General features: G+C 47.8%; 1 protein-coding gene across 1 annotated transcript; it reads right to left on the bottom strand.

Annotated features, from left to right (window-relative positions):
- Positions 1 to 215: 215 nt before the first annotated feature.
- LOC122690645 (protein lin-28 homolog A-like) lies at positions 216 to 1,033 on the bottom strand. The gene has a single exon (XM_043897526.1). It carries the CDS (start codon positions 1,031 to 1,033, stop codon positions 428 to 430), a length of 606 nt encoding a protein of 201 aa, XP_043753461.1. The 3' UTR covers positions 216 to 427.
- Positions 1,034 to 19,886: the final 18,853 nt, after the last annotated feature.

Here is a 19,886-nt window from a genome sequence, read left to right as displayed (position 1 = left end):
CCCTCCGAGATGTTTCCTCCCATGGAATGTGGTGGCTTGTTGGCTGGGTCCATCAGTCTGTTCTTCTTAATCTTTACACTCTGATATGGGAAATACTATTCCATATTATTCTTTAAAACAACTTCCGTACCCAGGCCACTTTCAAAAGCTGGAGATTCTGGGGGTGGAGACTCATACAAAGCATGCAGGGAGGGTTAACCCCCAAAGCCCTCATATGCATTTGGAAAGAGCTAATTGGAGTTTCTTTGCCTCACCCCTTCTTCCCACCAAGAGGGAAGAGGGGATGATGCTGTGGACTCCAGCCTCAGATATATGGCAGTGCCAGCTGCCCCCTACCCACCCTGTCCCCACTTTCTCCACTCTGCCGATTGATGCCTGCTCCTCAAAGCTTTCTGATCACAAAAGGATAGCCCCCACCCACTGTGGCTCAATTCTGAGCCTCTGGGAGCATGGCAGAGCTATGGATCTCTTCTTCCTCCTCCCGAAAGTAGGCTGGCTTTCCCTGGGAGCTGGGAGCTTGCTGGGCTTTCAGTGAAAACGAGGCTACCATATGGTTGATGCTCTGGCAGAAATGGCACTTCTTTGGCTGGGGTGGCAGTTTGCATTCCTTGGCATGATGGTCTAGACCTCCACAGTTGTAGCACCTGTCTCCCTTTGATCTGCGTTTCTGCATATTCTTCCCTTTGGGTCGCCTTTCACTCCCAATACAGAACACCCCACCAAGGCCGGTGACTCGGATAGATTCCAGGCCCTTGGCGGACTTCTTAAAGGTGAACTCCACGGCCTCACCCTCCTTCAGGCTCCGGAAGCCCTCCATGTGCAGCTTACTCTGGTGCACAAAGACATCCACCGGGGGGTCCAGCGCGACCCCTGCGCGGGCGGTCATGGACAGGAAGCCGAACCCCATGCGCACGTTGAACCACTTACAGATGCCGGCACCGTGCAGCAGCTGCGGCTCCTCCGCCGCGCGGGCCGCGTCCTCCGGCGCTTTGGCGCAGCCACCTGCGAATTGCTGGTTTGACACAGAGCCCATGGTAGTCGGCTGAGCCCGCGGCCCCGGGCCCCTGCTTGGGCGGCTGCTGGCCCCAGAGAAGTCCGGAGGCCTAAGTATACAGTTTTATGATATTAATTACTTTCACATAGTCGCACAAATAAGTTAAATAATGTGTGTACCTCATGCGTGCATTTGAGATACTCACATACACACACACACATACACACCACAGTCACACACATACGTCTTCATCCATTCACCAGTTTTTGGACAGGTAGGTTGCTTTCACATCTTTGCTGTTGTGAATAGTGCTGCTATGAACATAGTGGTGAATGTATCTTTTTGAATTATAGCTTCGTGTGGATATATGCCCAGGAGTGGGATTGCTCGTTCATATGGCAACACTGTTTTGTTTTTTGAGGATCCTCCATACTGTTTTCCACAATGAGTGCACCAATTCCCTCCAACAGTGTAGGAGATTTCGTTTTCTCCACCCCTTCACCAGCATTTGTTATTTGTAGACATTTTATTAATGTCATTCTGATGACTATGAGGTGATAGCTCATTGTGGTTTTGATTTGCATTGCTCTGATAATTAGCAGTGTGGAGTGTCTTTTCATGTGCCTGTTGATTATCTGTATGTCTTCTTTGGAGAAATGTCTATTTAGACCTGCCCATTTTTTTTTTTTTTTTTGAGATGTGTAAGCTGTTTGTATATTTTGGAAATTAGACCTTTTTGGTGGCATAACTTGCAAATATTTTTCCTCAGTAATTAGCACAGGTGCTGGGACAACCAGATCCCACATGCAAATGAACAAAGTTGGACCCCTACTTCCCTTGATATACAAAATCAACTCAAAATGGATCAAAGGCCTAGATATAAGAACCAAAATTATACACCCTGTAGAAGAAAGCATGAGAGAAAAACTTCATGACCTTGGATTTGATCATGATTTCTTTGATGTGCTACTAAAAGCACAAACAAAAAAAGACAAAAGAGGTGAATTGGTTGTGTACAAAAGGAGTAAGGAAAGAGATCCACCATCCAAAATAGCACAACATGTTTGCAGATAATGTAGCTGATGAAGGTCTGTAGCCTACCAGCCAAACCCCCTGCTGGTCCAGTCGGGTGCCCATGCAGCCTCTCCCGTCACAGGTGATAAGGGGGTTTCAGGCCCCAGAACACCCTTGAGCTGGACACTGGTCATCCTCAGAACCCTCAAGGAGTGAGTGCTGGATGATTTTGAGCCCGGTTCCTTCTCATCACTGCCCTCAAAGACTGGAGGCTTCAACGTGTCTCCAGAAGAACACAGAGTCTTTGCAAGTCTTTGAGAACCAAGAGACCATCCTTCACTTTCTTGAAAATTGCATCTTACTTCATAGCAGTGACCTTTTCCAGTGTGGCTCCTGTGGTGTTCTCCTACCTTGTTTATTTCTCTGAAAGTTGCCAGGGCAGTTTGGGTGTCTCCAGTCCCCACATCAGGTGACAAGGCCAATGGGGCCAGGTCCTGGTGGTCCTTCCTTTCACTGGATACCAACTCAGACTGTCAGGTTGAGATTGAACATGGATGCCCCTGCTTCTCCATCAAGAATTCTCATCTCCTCACCTCCTCTTTTCCTCTTGCTTTTCAGTCTCAGTTTTATCTGATAGTCACCACTCACAGTTCCTGCAGAGCCCAGAGATTTCTCCTAAGGAAAGGTTTTGTAAGAATCAGAGGGATAAATAAAGAATGCAGATAATTCCTACTTCATGCTGATGCCTAGAGGGTGATGAGAGTGAGTGTTTTCTCATGAGAATTGTAAAATCCTCCAAGTAATAGATCACTGGAGGGCATCCTGTGTCTTCCTGCTCATTCTAATAATATTGTTCCTCAATTTTAATTCAGTAAAAATTTATCTTATAAATATGCCAAGGGGGAGATCCATTTAAAAATGTTACTGAAGTAACTCTGAGCGTTTTACAACAAATAGGGACACAAAACCTGAGGTCAGACACTGGCTGAGAGATTACCACCCTGAGCCACTGTCCTTTGGAGGGTGGATGGCCATGATCATCCTCCTGTAGTTAAGCCTCCTCAGGCACATCCTATGTGGGACCACTGCATCACAGAATCTTAGATTGCTCAATGGCAGGCAGCAGGCAAGAGATGAGGAAAACAGAAAGTTGCCCAGCACCCTGGGACAACTCCCGGGCAAGGACTTAGTAAGGGTCAGTGTCAGGTCATTATTTTGTGCCAGCTTCAGGGCCTTAGAGATAACTTAGGGGCCTTAGCAAGAGTCAGTTCAGGCTGTTCATTAGGGACACTTCAGATACGTTCTTAGGGACATATTCAGGGTCTTAGTTATGGACAGGATCAGAGGGATATTTAGTGACAACATAGACTATTAGGGATAGCATCACAGCCAAAGCTAAGGACAGTGTCAAGTCTTCACTTAAGGTTGTTCCTTAGGGATATCTCAGGGCTTTCAATAGGACCAGTGGCAGGGCTGTAATTAGAACCAGTAGCAGGGCATTAGTTAGTGACAAAATCAGGGTGCTACATAGGGAAAAAGTCAGGTGATTATTCCTGACAATGTCAGGGCCTTAGTGAAGAGGAGGTTCTTGGCCTTATGAAGGAACAAGGTCAGGGAAATAGGACCATTGTCAGGTCATGAGTTAGGGCCACAATTAGGGTGTTATATAAGTAAAGAGTTAGGTTATTAATGACAGTGTCTGGGCCTTAGGTAGAGTCATCATCAAGACCTTAGGAAGAGCTTCAGTTCAGCTCAGCGGCTCAGTCGTGTCCAACACTTTGCGACCCCATGGACTGCAGCACATCAGGCTCCCCTGTCCAACACCAACACCCAGAGCTTGCGCAAACTCAGGTCCATCAAGTCAGTGATGCAATCCAACCATCTCATACCCTGTCGTCCCATTCTCCTCCTGCCTTGAATCTTTCCCAGAATCAGGGTCTTTTTGAATGAGTCAGTTCCTTGCAACAGGTAGCCAAAGTATTGGAGCTTCAGCTTCAGCATCAATCCTTCCAAGGAATATTCAGGACTTATTTCCTTTAGGATTGACTAGTGTGATCTCCTTGCAGTCCAAGGGACTCTCAAGAGTCTTCTCCAGCACCACAGTTCAAAAGCATCAGTTCTTTGGTGCTCAGCTTTCTTTATAGTCCAACTCTCACATCGGTACATGACTACTGGAAAAACCATAGCTTTGACTAGATGGAGCTTTGTCAGCAAAGTAATGTCTCTGCTTTTTAATATGATGTCTAGCTTGGTCATAACTTCCCATCCAAGGGGTAAGCGTGTTTTAATTTCATGGGTGCAGTCACAATCTGCAGTGATTTTGGACACTGAGAAATAAAGTCTGCCACTGTTTCCCCATCTGTTTGCCATGAAGTGATGGGACCAGATGCCATGATCTTTGTTTTCTGAATATTGAGGTTTAAGCCAACTTTTTCACTCTCCTCTTTCACTTTCTTCAAGAGGCTCTTTAGTTCTTCTGCACTTTCTGCCATAAGGCTGGTGTCATTGGCATATCTAAGGTTATTGCTATTTCTCCCGACAGTCTAGATTCCAGCTTGTGCTTCATCCAGCACAGCGTTTCTTTTTTTTTTTTTTTAGAATAAATAAATTGTTAACTTTATTTCTTTTTGTATCAAAGTATTAATAGTATTTTAAAAATATCCTTGATGCTGATTCTTTTTATGTTTACAATAGATCTATAGTTTTCTTTTATTTATTTATTTATTTATTTATTTATTTTTATTTATTTATTTTTTTTCCCAGTGGGTTTTGTTATACATTGATATGAATCAGCCATGGATTTACATGTATTCCCAATCCCGATCCCCCCTCCCACCTCCCTCTCCACCCGATTCCTCTGGGTCTTCCCAGTGCACCAGGCCCGAGCACTTGTCTCATGCATCCCACCTGGGCTGGTGATCTGTTTCACCATAGATAGTATACATGCTGTTCTTTTGAAATATCCCACCCTCACATTCTCCCACAAAGTTCAAAAGTCTGTTCTGTATTTCTGTGTCTCTTTTTCTGTTTTGCATATAGGGTTATCGTTATCACCTTTCTAAATTCCATATATATGTGTTAGTATGCTGTAATGTTCTTTATCTTTCTGGCTTACTTCACTCTGTATAATGGGCTCCAGCTTCATCCATCTCATTAGGACTGGTTCAAATGAATTCTTTTTAATGGCTGAGTAATATTCCATGGTGTATATGTACCACAGCTTCCTTATCCATTCATCTGCTGATGGGCATCTAGGTTGCTTCCATGTCCTGGCTATTATAAACAGTGAGCACACCGTTTCTTATAATGTACTCTGCATATAAGTTAAATAAGCAGGGTGACAATATACAGCCTTGACATACTCCTTTCCCGATTTGAAACCAGTCTGTTGTTCCATGTCCAGTTCTAACTGTTACTTCCTGACCTGCATACAGATTTCTCAAGAGGCAGGTCAGGTTGTCTGGTATTCCCACCTCTTTTAGAATTTCCCTCAGTTTCTTGTGATCCACACATTCAAAGTCTTTGGCATAGTCAATAAAGCAGAAGTAGATGTTTGTCTGGAACTCTCTTGCTTTTTCAATGATCCAACGGATGTTGGCAATTTGATCTCTGGTTCCTCTGCTTTTTCCAAATCCAGCATGAACATCTGTACATTCAAGGTTCACGTACTGTTGAAGCCTGGCTTGGAGAATTTTGAGCATTACTTTGCTAGGGTGTGAGATGAGTGCAGTTATGTGGTAGTTTGATCATTCTTTGGCATTGCCTTTCTTTGGGATTGGAATGAAAACTGATCTTTTCCAGTCCTGTGGCCACTGCTGAGTTTTCCAAGTTTGCTGGCATATTGAGTGCAGCAGTTTCACAGCATCGTCTTTGAGGATTTGAAATAGCTCAACTGGAATTGCATCACCTCTACTAGCTTTGTTCATAGTGAAGCTTCCTAAGACCCACCTGACTTTGCATTCCAAGATGTGAGGCTCTAGATGAGTGATCACACCATCATTGTTATTGTGAAGATCTTTGTTGTATAGTTTTTTGTGTATTCTTGCCAACTCTTTTTAATATCTTCTCCTTCTGTTAAGTACATTCCATTTCTGCCATTTATGGAGCCCATCTTTGCCTGAAATATTCCCTTTGTATCCCTAATTTTCTTGAAGAGATCCCTAGCCTTTCCCATTCTATTGTTTTCTTGTATTTCTTTGCATTGATCACTGAGGAAGTCTTTCTTATCTCTCCTTGCTATTCTTTGCATTCACATAGGTATATCTTTCATTTCTCCCTTGTCTTTAGCTTCTCTTCTTTTCTAAGCTATTTGTAAGGCCTCCTCAGACAACCATTTTGCCTTTTCGCATTTCTTTTTCTTGGGGATGGTGTTGATCCCTGCCTTCTGCACAAAGTCATGAACCCCGTCCATAGTTCTTCAGACACTCAGTCTATGAGATCTAATCCCTTGAATCTATTTGTCAGTTCCACTGGATAATCATAAGGGATTTTATGTAGGTCATACCTGAATGGTCTAGTGGTTTTCCCTACTTTCTTTGATATAAGTCTGATTTTGGCAATAAGGAGTTCATGATCTGAGCCACAGTCAACTCCTGGTCTTGTTTTTGCAGCCTGTGTAAAGCTTCTTGGCTGCAAAGGATATAATCAATCTGATTTCATTATTGACCATCTTTGATGTCCCTGTGTAGAGTCTTCTCTTGTGTTGTTGGAAGAGGGTGTTTGTTATGACCAGTGTGTTCTCTTGGCACTACTCTGTTAGCAGGGCAAAGGTCAACAGGAAGAGCATCAGGGACTCAGATTCAGCAGCAGGACATTATTTAGGACCAGCAACAGGGCCTTAATTAGGAACAGTGTTAGGACCTCAGAGATAACTTCATGGGCTGAGTAAGAGATAGTTAAGGCTATTAGTTAGATGTACTTCAGTAACTTTCTTAGGGACATTGTCAGGGCCTTTGTAATAGTATCAGGATGTTATTTTGTGACAGCTTAAGGTATAAGGCACATTATTATGGCCTCAATTAGGGACAGTGTCAGGGTTAGGGATGGGCTTAGGGCCTTCATAAAGCATAGTTCAGGCCTTAGCTAGGGACAGTTTCTGGGTCTTAGTTAAACACAGTTTCAAGGCTTCAGTTAGAGATAACTTGAGGGCCTTAAAGAAGTTCAGGCTGTTACTGAGCTGCATGTCAGGACCTTAATAAGGCTAGCATCAGGGTGTTAGTTAGGGACAGCATCAGACACCTACTTCGGTACATATTCAGGGCCTTATTTATGGACAGGGTCATGGCAAAAGTAGGGATATTAAGGGCTATTAGAAACATCATCATGGCATTAGAACGAGTCTCAGGGTGTTATTTAGAGGCAAAATGAGCATGTTAGTTGGGGAAAGAGTCAGAGAATTATTTATAGGCAGTATCAGCCCCTCAGTAGAGGCTTTTTTAAGGCCTTAGTAAGAGTATCAGTGCCAGGGTGAGGGAGTGCATCAGGCCTTCACAAAGATGGAGTTAAGGACTTAATTAGGGATAGTGTCAGGGCCTCAGAGAAAACTCGAAGACCTTAAGTAAAAGACACTTTAGTGTCCCAGGGACACTGTCAGGGTTTTCGTTAGGACCAGCATCAGGACCTTAGTTAGGGAGAGATTTAAGAGGACAGTTTGGGAAAACTCAGGCCATCATAAACAGCTTAGGGCCATAGTTAGTGTAGGGTCAGGGCCTGGTAGTGGAATCAAGCAGGACCCTGTTGAGCTTCTGCGCCCAGAAGCCTTTCCTATGTCCCCTGTTTTTTTTGCTGGGAATAGACTCCCAGCTCCATGACCTACCATGAGCTCCAAAGGGCAGATTGGAAGAGGTGCTAATGAGGGAAGGGAGGGCATGCAGAGAGAAGGAAAGAGCAGTCAAGAAAGAGTATTTTGTCTTGGGTAAGGGTCCTGTTTCTTTTAAAAGGGATACACATGAAAATATCTCTAAACTCTAACCCTCTCTGGCAAAATGGAAAATTGTAGCATTCTTCCTTCCAGAGGAGCTCACCAAGAGATCACCTGAGGCCAGCTGAAGGGAGTTTGGACCCTATAAACACCCTCTTCCTTAACAACAACTCTGCCCTTTAACCATTGCTATAAAGTGAACGTTGATCAGTCCAACTGTCTGTGACCCCATAGACTATAGAGTCCATGGAATTGTCCAGACTAGAATACTGGAGTGGGTAGCCATTTCCTTCTCAAATGGATCTTCCCAACCCAGGGATCAAACCCAGGTCTCCCACACTGCAGGTAAATTTTTTATCAGCTAAGCCACCAGGGAAGCCCAAGAATACTAGAGTGGGTAGCCTATCCCTTCTCTAGGGAATCTTCCCAACCCAGGAATTGAACCAGGGTCTTCCAGACGTTCAAGCTGGATTTATAAAAGGCAGAAGAACCAGAGTTCAAATTGCCAACATCTGTGAGATCATAAAAGAAGCAACAGAATTCCACAAAAACATTTGCTTTATTGACTATGCAAAGCCTTTCAGTGTGTGGATCATAACAAACCATGAAAAGTTCTTAGAGATTCGTATACCAGACCAGCTTACCTGCTTCCTGAGAAACCTGTATGCAGGTCAGGAAGCAACAGTTAGAACCAGACATGGAACAACAAACTGGTTCCAGATTGAGAAAGGAGTATGTCAAGATTGTATATTGTCACCCTGCTTATTTAACTTATATGCAGAGTGCATCATGAGAAACGCTGGGTTGGATGAAGCACAAGCTGGAATCAAGATTGCCAGAAGAAATATCAATAACTTCAGATATGCAGATGATACCACCCTTATGGCAGAAAGTGTAGAGGAACTAAAGAGCCTCTTGATGAAGGTGAAAGAGAAGAGTGAAAAAGCTGGCTTGAAACTCAACATTCAGAAAACTAAAGATCATGGCATCCGGTCCCATCACTTCATGGCAAATAGATGGGGAAACAATGGAAACAGTGACAGACTTTATTTTTGGAGGCTCCAAAATCACTGCAGATGGTGACTGCAGCCATGAAATTCAAATATGCTTCCTCCTTGGAAGAAAAACTCCGACCAACCTAGACAGCATATTACAAAGCAGAGACATTACTTTGCCAACAAAGGTCCGTCTAGTCAAAGCTATGGTTTTTCCAGTAGTCATGTACCGATGTGAGAGTTGGACTATAAAGAAAGCTGTGCACAGAAGAATTGATGCTTTTGAACTGTGGTGTTGGAGAAGACTCTTGAGAGTTCCTTGAACTGCAAGGAGATCCAACCAGTCCATCCTAGAGGATATCAACCCTGAATGTTCATTAGAAGGACTGATGCTGAAGCTGAAACTCCAATACTTTGGCCACCTGATATGAAGAACTGACTCATCAGAAAAGACTGGTGCAGGGAAAGATTGAAAGTGGGAGGAGAAGGCGACGGCAGAAGATGAGATGTTTGGATGGCATCACTGACTCAATGGACATGAGTTTGAGTAAACTCCGGAAGTTGGTGATGGACAGGGAGGCTTGATGTGCTGCAGTCCATGTGGTTGCAAAGAGTCGGAACAACAACATGGGGACAGGACCAAGAAGAAGCATACTGCCACCATCAGGGACAATTTCCGCACACTGGCAGCTGTGCAGCTGAATGCAGAGAGTGAGCTGTTTGGTGGTGTAAGGTGAGCAGTGAGTACCAGCTGGTAATCTGGGGAGCGGTAATATAGCTTTGTGGTTTGAATCTGCAGCAGCTTTCAATCCTTTAGAAGGGTTCGCTCATCTCTTCACCAGCACAGGCTCATGGTACAGCTGTCAGAGTCCCCTTGTCCAAGAGGCCAAAGCTGAGGTGCAGAGGGGCTGTGTGCTGGAACACCTTCTGGTGTGGGACGCAGAAGAGTGATGCCAGGACCACGTCTAGGGTGAGCAATGTCAATGGGCTGATCATTTTCACTCTGCAACCTTCCCTCTGGGCTTCCCTGTTCGGTCAGCTCGTAAAGAGTCCACCTGCAATGCAGGAGACCCTGGCTGAATTCCTGGGTTGGGAAGATCCCATGGAGAAGGGATAGGCTAACCAGTCCAATATTCTTGGGCTTCCCTGGTGGCTCAGATAGTAAAGAATGTGCCTGCAATGCAGGAGACCTGGGTTCAATCCCTGGGTGGGACGATCCCCTGGAGGAAGCCATGGCAACCCACTCCAGTATTAAGTGTCAGAAGCAAGCTACCAAAAACAAAAATCAGTCCTTTTGTGGTGGCTGCCTGTCACCTCCTCCGTCTAGAGCCCTGACACCTTCTCTATCCTAAGAGGGAACCTAGTCCTGGGAGAGTGCAGGGCAGGGTGTTACCACAGTTGCTTGTGTCCTCACCAGGGTCTCTGCCCATCCTGCAGGCTTCACCAGGTACCTGAGAGGGCAGTGAGCTGACTAAGAGCAGGCCAGGCAGGGGATCCAGCTTAATAGTTCCAGGGCCAGCCTTGCCATGCTCACCTTGTGATCCGCACGTGGTAGCTGCTACACAGCACCTTCAGGCTCCTGGGAGCAAAGTGAAGCTCTGTTGTTGGTCTTGCCTTCCTTCTCCCACCCCCTTCTGACTGTGTGATGTGATGCTGGAGGCACAGAAGCCCCTCAGGCACCAGGAGGGCACGACTCATGCTAAACAAGTCATGAGACAAGCAGCTCCCTTTCAGATGTTGTCCCTGGGCCTCCTGGTGGGTGGTGAGGCCTTTTGTCTCTGAATTGTGTTACCTCGAGTGACCTTAAACCACTCCTGTTGACTCTTCCAAGCATGTAGCCCAAAGCATTCTGGCTGAGGGAGTTGAGATCACACAGGTAAAATGTGTAACAGCACACAGGGTGCTCAGTACTATGGAACTGACAGTCCTTCTGGGCAGCTACGACCCTGAGCAGTGACGAGAGACTTACCCCGTTATGGTTACAGGGAGAAGGATGCTGGTTTGCCTGCCTTCCGGGTATGAGCCAGTGCTGGGAGGTCCCTGCCTACCTTGACCACTGGAGCAGCCAGGTGGGTCCACCCTCTCGGACCCTGACAAGCCACTGCTCCACACCCATCTGGAGAGTCCTTCCAGGCCACCGTGATGGGAATCTGTGGTGGGAACTTAACAGAAAGGGCTTGAAGGCAGCTGGGACCTTCCTTCACTGAAGACCTACCATAGCCAGGTACACTGAGGTGATGCAGGTGTCGGGGAGGCCATTTCAGATGGTGGTAGGTGCTGAGAAGGACACGGGGCACAAGGTGGCAGAGGCTGACGGGCGGTGAGTCCAGAGAAGTGTCTTCTTGGAGGAGGGAGAATTTTCAGACAGAACTGCTTCCAAGGGCCAGAGCTCCAGCAGGGCCAGCCGGTGGGCTGAGGAGGGCAAGGCTGGGGGCGACGGCCACAGGAGGGGTGCATTTGGCCTCTGGTAGAGTTTTTGCTCGCCAAGGACTGAGGTTATTGTCTGTCTCCTCACAGCTGTCCTGTGCCTGGAACACGACCTGGCCAGAGACAAGTTCTAAACAAATATCTGTGAATGAGTGGACAGTCTTGAGTGTGGAGATGCACAAGACAGAGGGCATCAGGCTGCAGAGTGGGGGTTAAGTAGATTAGGAGACAGAGATGGGAGAGAGGCATACAGGGTTTCTAAGCCGAGACTCCCAGCCCCCTTGGGCTCAGCTCAACCCAAGCCCGTCTTTCTCCCAGACACTCTGTTTTTTATGGTAAATTCCCTCCAGCCTTCACTCACCTGTGTGTCCTGCCATGCATGACTTAAAGAGGCTCTGAGTCTGTTTCCAACACCTGTGCCTGAAGCCTCATTATGCTTAAGTTGGGGGATCCCAAGGGCTCCCCCTGAGATGGGGCCCCTTCCCTGCCTGGGGACGGATGCACCTCATCTGGTCCATGGACTCTCCTCTCTGCAGTTGTCTACCTGTTCAGGTAGACGGGCCAGGTCGTGTTCCAGGCACAGGACAGCTGTGAGGAGACAGACAATAACCTCAGTCCTTGGCGAGCAAAAACTCTACTCAGGTCCTGGCCCAGGACCGGGAATGTTCATGGGTTGGTGTGTGCCCACTGATTCTAGCAGTCCTCCAGGCTGAGTCTTACTGGCCTGCATAATGACACTGCCATTTACAGGTGACACGGGGGCCACCCTAGAGCACAGCTAACAACGTGTCCGCTGGTCTCAGCTAGACCTCGCAGTTGGACTAAGAGCAGGTGGTTGGTGCTGTTGGTGCCTGTGGACATGGCTGCGATCACAAGACTTCACTTTGGGGCTCAGCAGCTGAGCTGTCAGGATGTGTGCAGAATGTGCTGCAGACCGGCACAGGGGGGGCAGCACTGGGCCTCAGCCAGAGGGGAGGCACTGAACGTGGGGGGCCTTCCCTCCATTAGAACACTTTCTGGCCTCCTGGACTCTATTTTGCCCAACCTTCGAGGAACTGGCTGAGCTGCTGCCCTCCTCGCTCATCCTGGCTCACCGTGCACCAGAGCTGGCCTCACAGACTCCCCCTGGATTGGGATCTCACCAGTACATTCCTGTTCCCAGCACCAAGCCATGGCGTCCCGGGGCCCCTTCAGTTATGTGGTCAGGGGAAGCAGAGCCACTTCATTTTGAGCTGGAAGAGGAGTCCTGTGGATAGAGTTCTCATTTCCTCCAGTGACACTCATAGCTTATGGTGCCTGGGGCTCACAGCCAGCCTGTGGCCTGCTGTGAGACCCCGTTTCCTGTTGGCCCCTCTTCTGACTGGTTGGTCCATGTTCTGACTGCTCAGAAGTCTGTGCTCCTGGGTTGAGTTTCTGTTGTAATTGGCTAGGGTCTGTTGTTTCTTTCTTTCTTTCTTTTAATCAGGATTTTTTTTTTTTTTTGAAGTATGGTTGGTTTACAATGTGTTAATTTCTGCTGCACAACTCAGGGATACACTTACACACATATATGCATTCTTTTTAAAAAACATTCTTTTATGGTTTATCATTGGATACTGAATATTGTTCTCTGCTGTACAGCAGGGCCTTGTTTATCCATTCTATTTATTTATTTTTTATTTTTTAATTTTTTTATTAGTTGGAGGCTAATTACTTCACAACATTTCAGTGGGTTTTGTCATACATTGATATGAATCAGCCATAGATTTACACGTATTCCCCATCCCGATTCCCCCTCCCACCTCCCTCTCCACCCGATTCCTCTGGGTCTTCCCAGTGCACCAGGCCCGAGCACTTGTCTCATGCATCCCACCTGGGCTGGGGATCTGTTTCACCATAGATAGTATACATGCTGTTCTTTTGAAATATCCCACCCTCACATTCTCCCACAGAGTTCAATAGTCTGTTCTGTATTTCTGTGTCTCTTTTTCTGTTTTGCATATAGGGTTATCGTTACCATCTTTCTAAATTCCATATATATGTGTTAGTATGCTGTAATGTTCTTTATCTTTCTGGCTATCCATTCTATTTAAAAGCTACATCTGCTCACCCCAACCTCCCACACCATCCCCCCACCGCCCTCTCCACCTCGGAGAACACCAGTCTGTTCTCTCTGTCCATGAGTCCATTTCTGTTTCATGTGTGCATGCTCACTCGTGTCTGACTCTTTGCGACCCCATGGACTATAGACCACCAGGCTCTTCTGTCCATGGGATTCTCCAGACAAGAATTCACCACTGGGTGAATGCGTGCTTATGGTCACTCTGGTCTGTCACAAACCTCTCAGAGACTGTCTGCTGGTTGAGCACAGGCTCATGGTCACTTTGTTCTGTCACAGACCTCCCAGAGGCCATTCCTTGTTTGAGTGCAGGTGCATGGTCCCTCTGGCCACACAGTTACCACAGGGCTGTTGAGAGGCACTGTGTGGCTGCCACAGCTGTGGGCCCCTTAGCCTACTGTTGCTGCCCCCAAGCCAGGTCTGGCGAATGCCAGTCCCACCAAGAAGCTACTTTCCTACTTTATGTCTCATCCCAGGAACTAGTCTTCCAGGTTAAGCAGGTCATTCGGGGTTTGCTACATTAATGCTCATTGCTTATGTCCTCTAGACAGAGTGCATGAGCTGGGGACACGTGTCCCCTGCCTCTAGAAGTGACACAAGATGGTGCTCCCAGGGATGGACCACAAGAGATGGTGGGAGAACTTGTGCCCTACTTGCTTGGAGGAACTGTGCCCCCATCCCCTGCCATCTCCCCAGTCAGGTATGGAATGTGGGAGAGCAGGAGGGGGAACCTGGGTCCCCAGTGAGACCGTCTCAGCAAAGCTGGGCCTTGGCTAGGCTTGGAGAATGTGACCGAGAGTTTGCTGGACAGGATGCCACATTTAGAGGGCCTCCTGCAGTGTAGGTTTCAGGGCTACATAGCAACTAAGTGCAGAGCATGGTGGCTGAGCTGATGGCTGTGCATCCTGTGGGCTGAATGCTGAACCCTGAACATTGGAAGATTGTCTAGAGTCACAGGATGTGCTTGCTGTCTCTGCTGAGATGATCTCTATGGGGATTCAGGTCCCCCCTCCTACTCTCCAGAAGCCATCATACTGCAGCCACTTGCTACAGTGAGCCCTGAGGAAACTCGGGAAGGAAAAGAATACCTGCTTTCTAGCAGCCATCAGACTGCAGCCATTCCCCATGGTGATCCCTGAAGAAACTCAGGAAAGAGAATACCTTCCCTCTAGAAGCCACCAGGGTTCAGCCACTTTTCATGGTGAGCCGTGAAGAAACTTGGGAAGAAGAAGACAGAATACTGGTCCCAGGTGGTAAGGTGGGTATCAAAGCAATTGATTTCAGTAAGATGGCTGGTGCATCTTCCCATATATAGAAAAGTTCTAAATTCCTAAACTTTAGATGCTGCCTCTTGGTTTTGAAATCCTAAAAGATTCTTACTGAATAAAACATAACTCTCAACACCCAGATTATGAATATTTTTATGTTTACACGTATGAAGTAGAGACTTTCAAAGAAAAACAAAAGAAGACAAATCTCAACATTTGGTACACTGACACCAGTGGTGGACACTCCCAAAAATATGCAACTAATGGAGCAATTAGAATAGTCATGACCCCTTTTTCAATAGGATTGTGGAATGGACACTGACACTGGGGAATTGTTAAAGGGAAGATCAAAATCTGACTCCATGCTGAATGTTTTACTTTAACCTTTGTTTCCTGTTGGTTTGTTTACTACAGGGATACTGTCCATACATAATGGCCTGCTTCAGGAAACCCTGCCCCTCTGCCTTTGTTCAGTACCTGTCCACCTGTGGATGGCTACAGGAAGGGATAAAGTAACACGTCTCCTCCCGAGACTGTCCATTCCAGGAGATACTTGCCAGATAAATGTCCTTTTTATTTCGTCACCTCCCCAGCTCTGTGTTCTATAAAAGATACTGGCATCCAGACCCTGACAAGATGGTTTCTTTGAGATATTAGCCTTCTATCTTCTTAGTCAGCCAGCTTTCCAAGTAAAGTCATGTTCCTTGCCTCAGCACCTCACCTCTGATTAATTGGCCTGTTGTGAGGCAAGCAGGGCAAGCTTGGACTTGGTAACAATCCCACATGCCTTGCAGTCAAAAAATCAAAACATAAAATGGAGGCAATATGTTACAAATTCAATAAAGACTGAAAATGGACCATATCAAAAAGATCTGAGACCAAAAACCAAAAGGAACTCAGTCGTTGTCTGAAATATTTATAAAGGAGTTAGTGCCCCTCTTGCCCGTACCCACTGAAGCCACACTGGACAGTTAGGCCTTGTCCATTCAGGACACCCTCTCCAGACCGCAGGTTCATGTGCTCTGCCCCTAGTGCCCACCTGGGTCACAGGAGGTAAAAGAGACACAACCTAGGGTGTTTCTTCTCTGGTCCAGGAGAGTGTCATTCCAGCCAACCTGTCTCCGTGCCCATAATAAATAAGAAGGGTTGTCGGCACCTAGGTGAGTGATGTTGTGGGCACCTGGACTACTTGTCTTTGTGAGATTTGATGTGAAGACAAAAAAGAAATAGAATCAGCCAATAAGGATCCAGTCAGGAGTAAACCCCTCTTCACAGGGACCCTGTGAGACCCAAGCAGTCACTCTAACCACTCTGCTCTGACTTTGGGGAACTGGCCTTTGTCATTCTCTGGGCAGGAGGTGGAAACTACAACCCAGTCTCTCTTCCATCTCCTGAGAGCCAGGTGGGCACTGGGGGCAGCCGTACTGCCACCTGGAGTCCAGACAGGGTGTCCTGAATGGACAGGGCCTAACTGTTCAGTGAGGCGGGCCCTTGTCCATAGTGTGCTGACCTGCAGCAGGGTTCAGTTTCCCTGGCATCCAGCTCTCCCATCTCCATCCCCAGCTTGAGGTGTCTTGGGAGCCCCTTGCTGGCAGGCACTCAGGAGTAGATAGCTGCATGAGCAGCTAGAAGAAGGAGAAGCAGGTGGGGCAGGGGTCCAGCATGGAGAGTCCAAGGCCCCTCTGCTCCCCCAAGGACACCCAGCCCCATCTGCCATGGCCTTTCTCCTCTTTAGTATGCGTCTTTGTGGCTGTTGTTGCCAAACACCTTCCTCTTGAAGAGAAGGCTCCATGAGCACAGGAGGGGTGGAGGTGTGGAGGTGCTGTAGCCCTAAATTACGCTTGAGAACTAACTTTCCTGAACCCTGAACATACTGCCTGTTAAATCTGTTCCAGTTGAGGCCAAGATCCAGACAGATTCTCTGTGGAAACACTTTTCATGTCCAACAAGAGGACCAACTGAGGCCAAGATCCAGGCAGATTCTCTGTGGAAACACTTTTCACATCCAACAAGAGGACCAAATTAGGCCAAGACCCAGAGAGATTCTCTGTGGAAACACTTCTCATGTCCAACAAGCGAACCAACTGAGGCCAAGATCTGGGCAGGTTCTCTGTGGAAACACTTTTCTTGTCCAGCAGGAAAGGATTTGTTAACCAACAGCTGAACCCGAGACCTGGGACATGCTGTAAGTGTGGAAACTGCAGGGAAGGTGTTTGAGAGGCTTCTTCATGGGCATCTCCCCTGAGGTCCCTGAAATAACTGGACCCAGAGGGGGAGCACTCACACTTCTCCTCACTTCAGGCCAGACGGTGCCCACAACCTCACAGTCCCACTCCTCCACCTCCCTCTGAGTTCAACAGAAACCCCCCATTCATGAGGCCAAAGCTCAGTCTTCTTGGTGAGCAAAACAGAGGCGGGTGGGAAGGTGGGTGGAGACTGAAAGCTTTCATAGAAGAAAAACACACACGTGCATTCCTGTGTGTGGTGGCCAGATGGTGCAGTAATTGGTGTTCCCTACACATTTATGGATGAGTTTTAGTTTCTATATTTTTTATTTTTTTCAAAACAACTGCATATTAAGAGAAAAATTTTGGTATAACCCACGAGAACTTGCAAAATAAGATATTTAAGGGTTTTTTGTTTGTTTGTTTGTTCTTTTTGCTGAAATGTTACAGGAGTTTTCTCTTGGTGAGAGATGAACAGCCTCTTACATTATTTTTTTCCCCAGATCCAAACATCGATTCAGGGGAGGCTTTGGAGAAGCAGAGGGAGCAACCCGTGGGCTCAGATCCGGGCTCCCAAGACAACCCACCCCAACAGGGCCTGAACCCAGGAAGGGCCAGTGAGGAAGAGAACAATGCCGTCCTCAGGCTGTCCTTCCCCAGGAAGCTCTGGATGATCGTGGAGGATGCAGACTTCATCTCTGTGCACTGGAATGATGAGGGAGACACGGTGGTCATCAGGGCTGATCTGTTCTAGACGGAGGTCCTCCAGTGCATAGGCGCAAACAGGACCTTCGAGACAGACAGCATCAAGAGCTTCATCCGTGAACTGATCCTGTACGGGTTCAGTAAAATTCACCCTTTGGGTTGCTCTGCAGGGAAGAAGAAGATGATGGTAATGTAGAAAGTCCTTCTGGGGAGACTAGACTTGAAGAGCCAAGTGCTGGACAGGTTTCATTTCTTAGGAGAATTTTTTTCTTGTGAGAGACCGGTAAAGGAAAGAGGAGAAAGCAGGGCCTATTGTGTTCCACGAACCCCCTTAGACAGGATCCACAGGGGTGACTCCAGACCCTGAGAGGCCACTTGATGTCAGGGAGTGCCAGTAACACCTCAAGGCGAGGCTGGCCCCAGGGGAGTTCTAGGGAGCACACTTGTTAGGGCCTCATAACCTGCCAGGAGTGAAGAGACCTTGTCTTCATAGTTAGGCAAGGTCTGGACGGTGGTAGTGAGGAGGGCAGCGAGGAACAACTATTCTCCCCAAAGATGGCTGAAGTGATTAATTTCCTTTCAGATCTATCACAACTCCAACTTTCAGAGAGACAAGCCTCTACTCCTGCAGAACATCCAGAGAAAAGGTGACCCCAGAAAAATTGCTCGGCCCATCATCGGTGCAACAATGAACCCAAAGAGAAAGAAGCATGCAGTGGCGACCAGAGACTCTCCTCGATTCCATCACAAGTCCACAAAGATGCTGATAAGAAGGCCCAGAAGAGAACACCAACTGCTCATGGAATCCCTGGCCAGTGCTCATTTCTGTTCTGTGTTCTTATGTTTATGGGCAGTGTAGCCATGTGGGCTGGGGCAAACCATCTCCCCAGCGAGCAGGGCAGCCCCAGTGGTGAGGGCATATCCAGCAAGGCCACATCTCTACCCCCGCTACTGCTGAAAGGGACAGCACAGGGGAACTGCCCCAGAGCCCCTCAGAGTACCCAGGTTATGGTTAAGTGATGACTATGTACCACACCAATTTTTGCATCATGATGGCGGCCATTTCAGTTGTGGCCCAAAATGAGGCCCCTGAGGCAGAGGAGCAGGAGGAGTCCTCAGACTACAAATGTACCCTCTGTGAGCAGTTCAAGAACAACCCCAATCCCTGAGCTGCCAAGACTGCAGGAACACTCAAAAGCACTCTCTGGCTCTAATAAAGTACAACAAAACTCCACAGGAGTAAATAAAGAATTGAATGAGAACTGCGAGTCTCTGTTCTATCTGTCCATGCTATTCACACATGGCGCTGGGTGATCCAGATGAGGCTGGAATCCCATGCCCAAGGCAGGCCTCAGTCCAGGTCCATGGTCCCTTTTCATCTGAAGCAGCAGCATTTCAAACCCTCAGCCAAGAGTGTGGCTCCCAAGCCAAGTGCTGAGGCCAGCCCGGGACGGGCTGGTCCCTGGTCCTTGCTCGCCACACAGCAGAAGACCCAGTCTGGCTCCTGACTATGGGGGGTGTCACCTTCCATGAGTCATGCACCCTGAAGCAGAAGGGGCTCCTGCTGGGTCCCCCCGATGATGACACAAGTTTCTGATTAGCAGCTGAGTGTCTCCAGCTCCCGATCCAGGGGCCTCCCCAAGAGGCCCACCAGAAAGCAGGGTCACCCCACCCACCAAGGGCCTTGCAAACACATGATCCCAAACCCAAAAACAAGTACAAGGTTTTACCAGGTGAACACTAGCCCTTGTCGTTCTGCCCTCACAGCTGTGTTTAGGAGCCTGTGTTTGGACCGGGAGTGGCCAGACACCGTGACCAACACACACACTTTGTGAGCCAAGGGACACTTTAGAGCAGGGCAAGGGTCACCTGCAAGGACACACCGCGGCCTGTTTCAGGGCCTGTGGGCCTCTCTGCCTGCCAGAGGCCTCGCCGGCTGCTCAGGCTCAGCCCCGCCCCCAGCCTTCTCCATCACCCCCTAGATACCGTTCTAACATAGGGGAGTTTGGACCAGAACACAGAGGGAAAACCACTAAGCGGTTTCCTAACAACACATTTCTCTCAACCACCCAGATACAGCAGGGCCAAAATGAGTGTCGAGGCCATGTTATTGTAAAGGTCAAATTCCTGCAGACTCTCGCTGAGTCCAGAGCAGCACCACATGAGGGGAGTCCTGGCCCCGAGCCCCGCACCAAGTGGGCAGTGCACCCCAGGGTGGGGCTGATTCAGACCAAACCAGA

The sequence above is a fragment of the Cervus elaphus genome, chromosome X (assembly GCF_910594005.1).
Source record: "Cervus elaphus chromosome X, mCerEla1.1, whole genome shotgun sequence".
Classification (NCBI taxonomy): domain Eukaryota; kingdom Metazoa; phylum Chordata; class Mammalia; order Artiodactyla; family Cervidae; genus Cervus; species Cervus elaphus.
The sequence above is the reverse complement of the archived record's forward strand: the minus strand, read 5'-3'. Positions and strand labels throughout refer to the sequence as shown.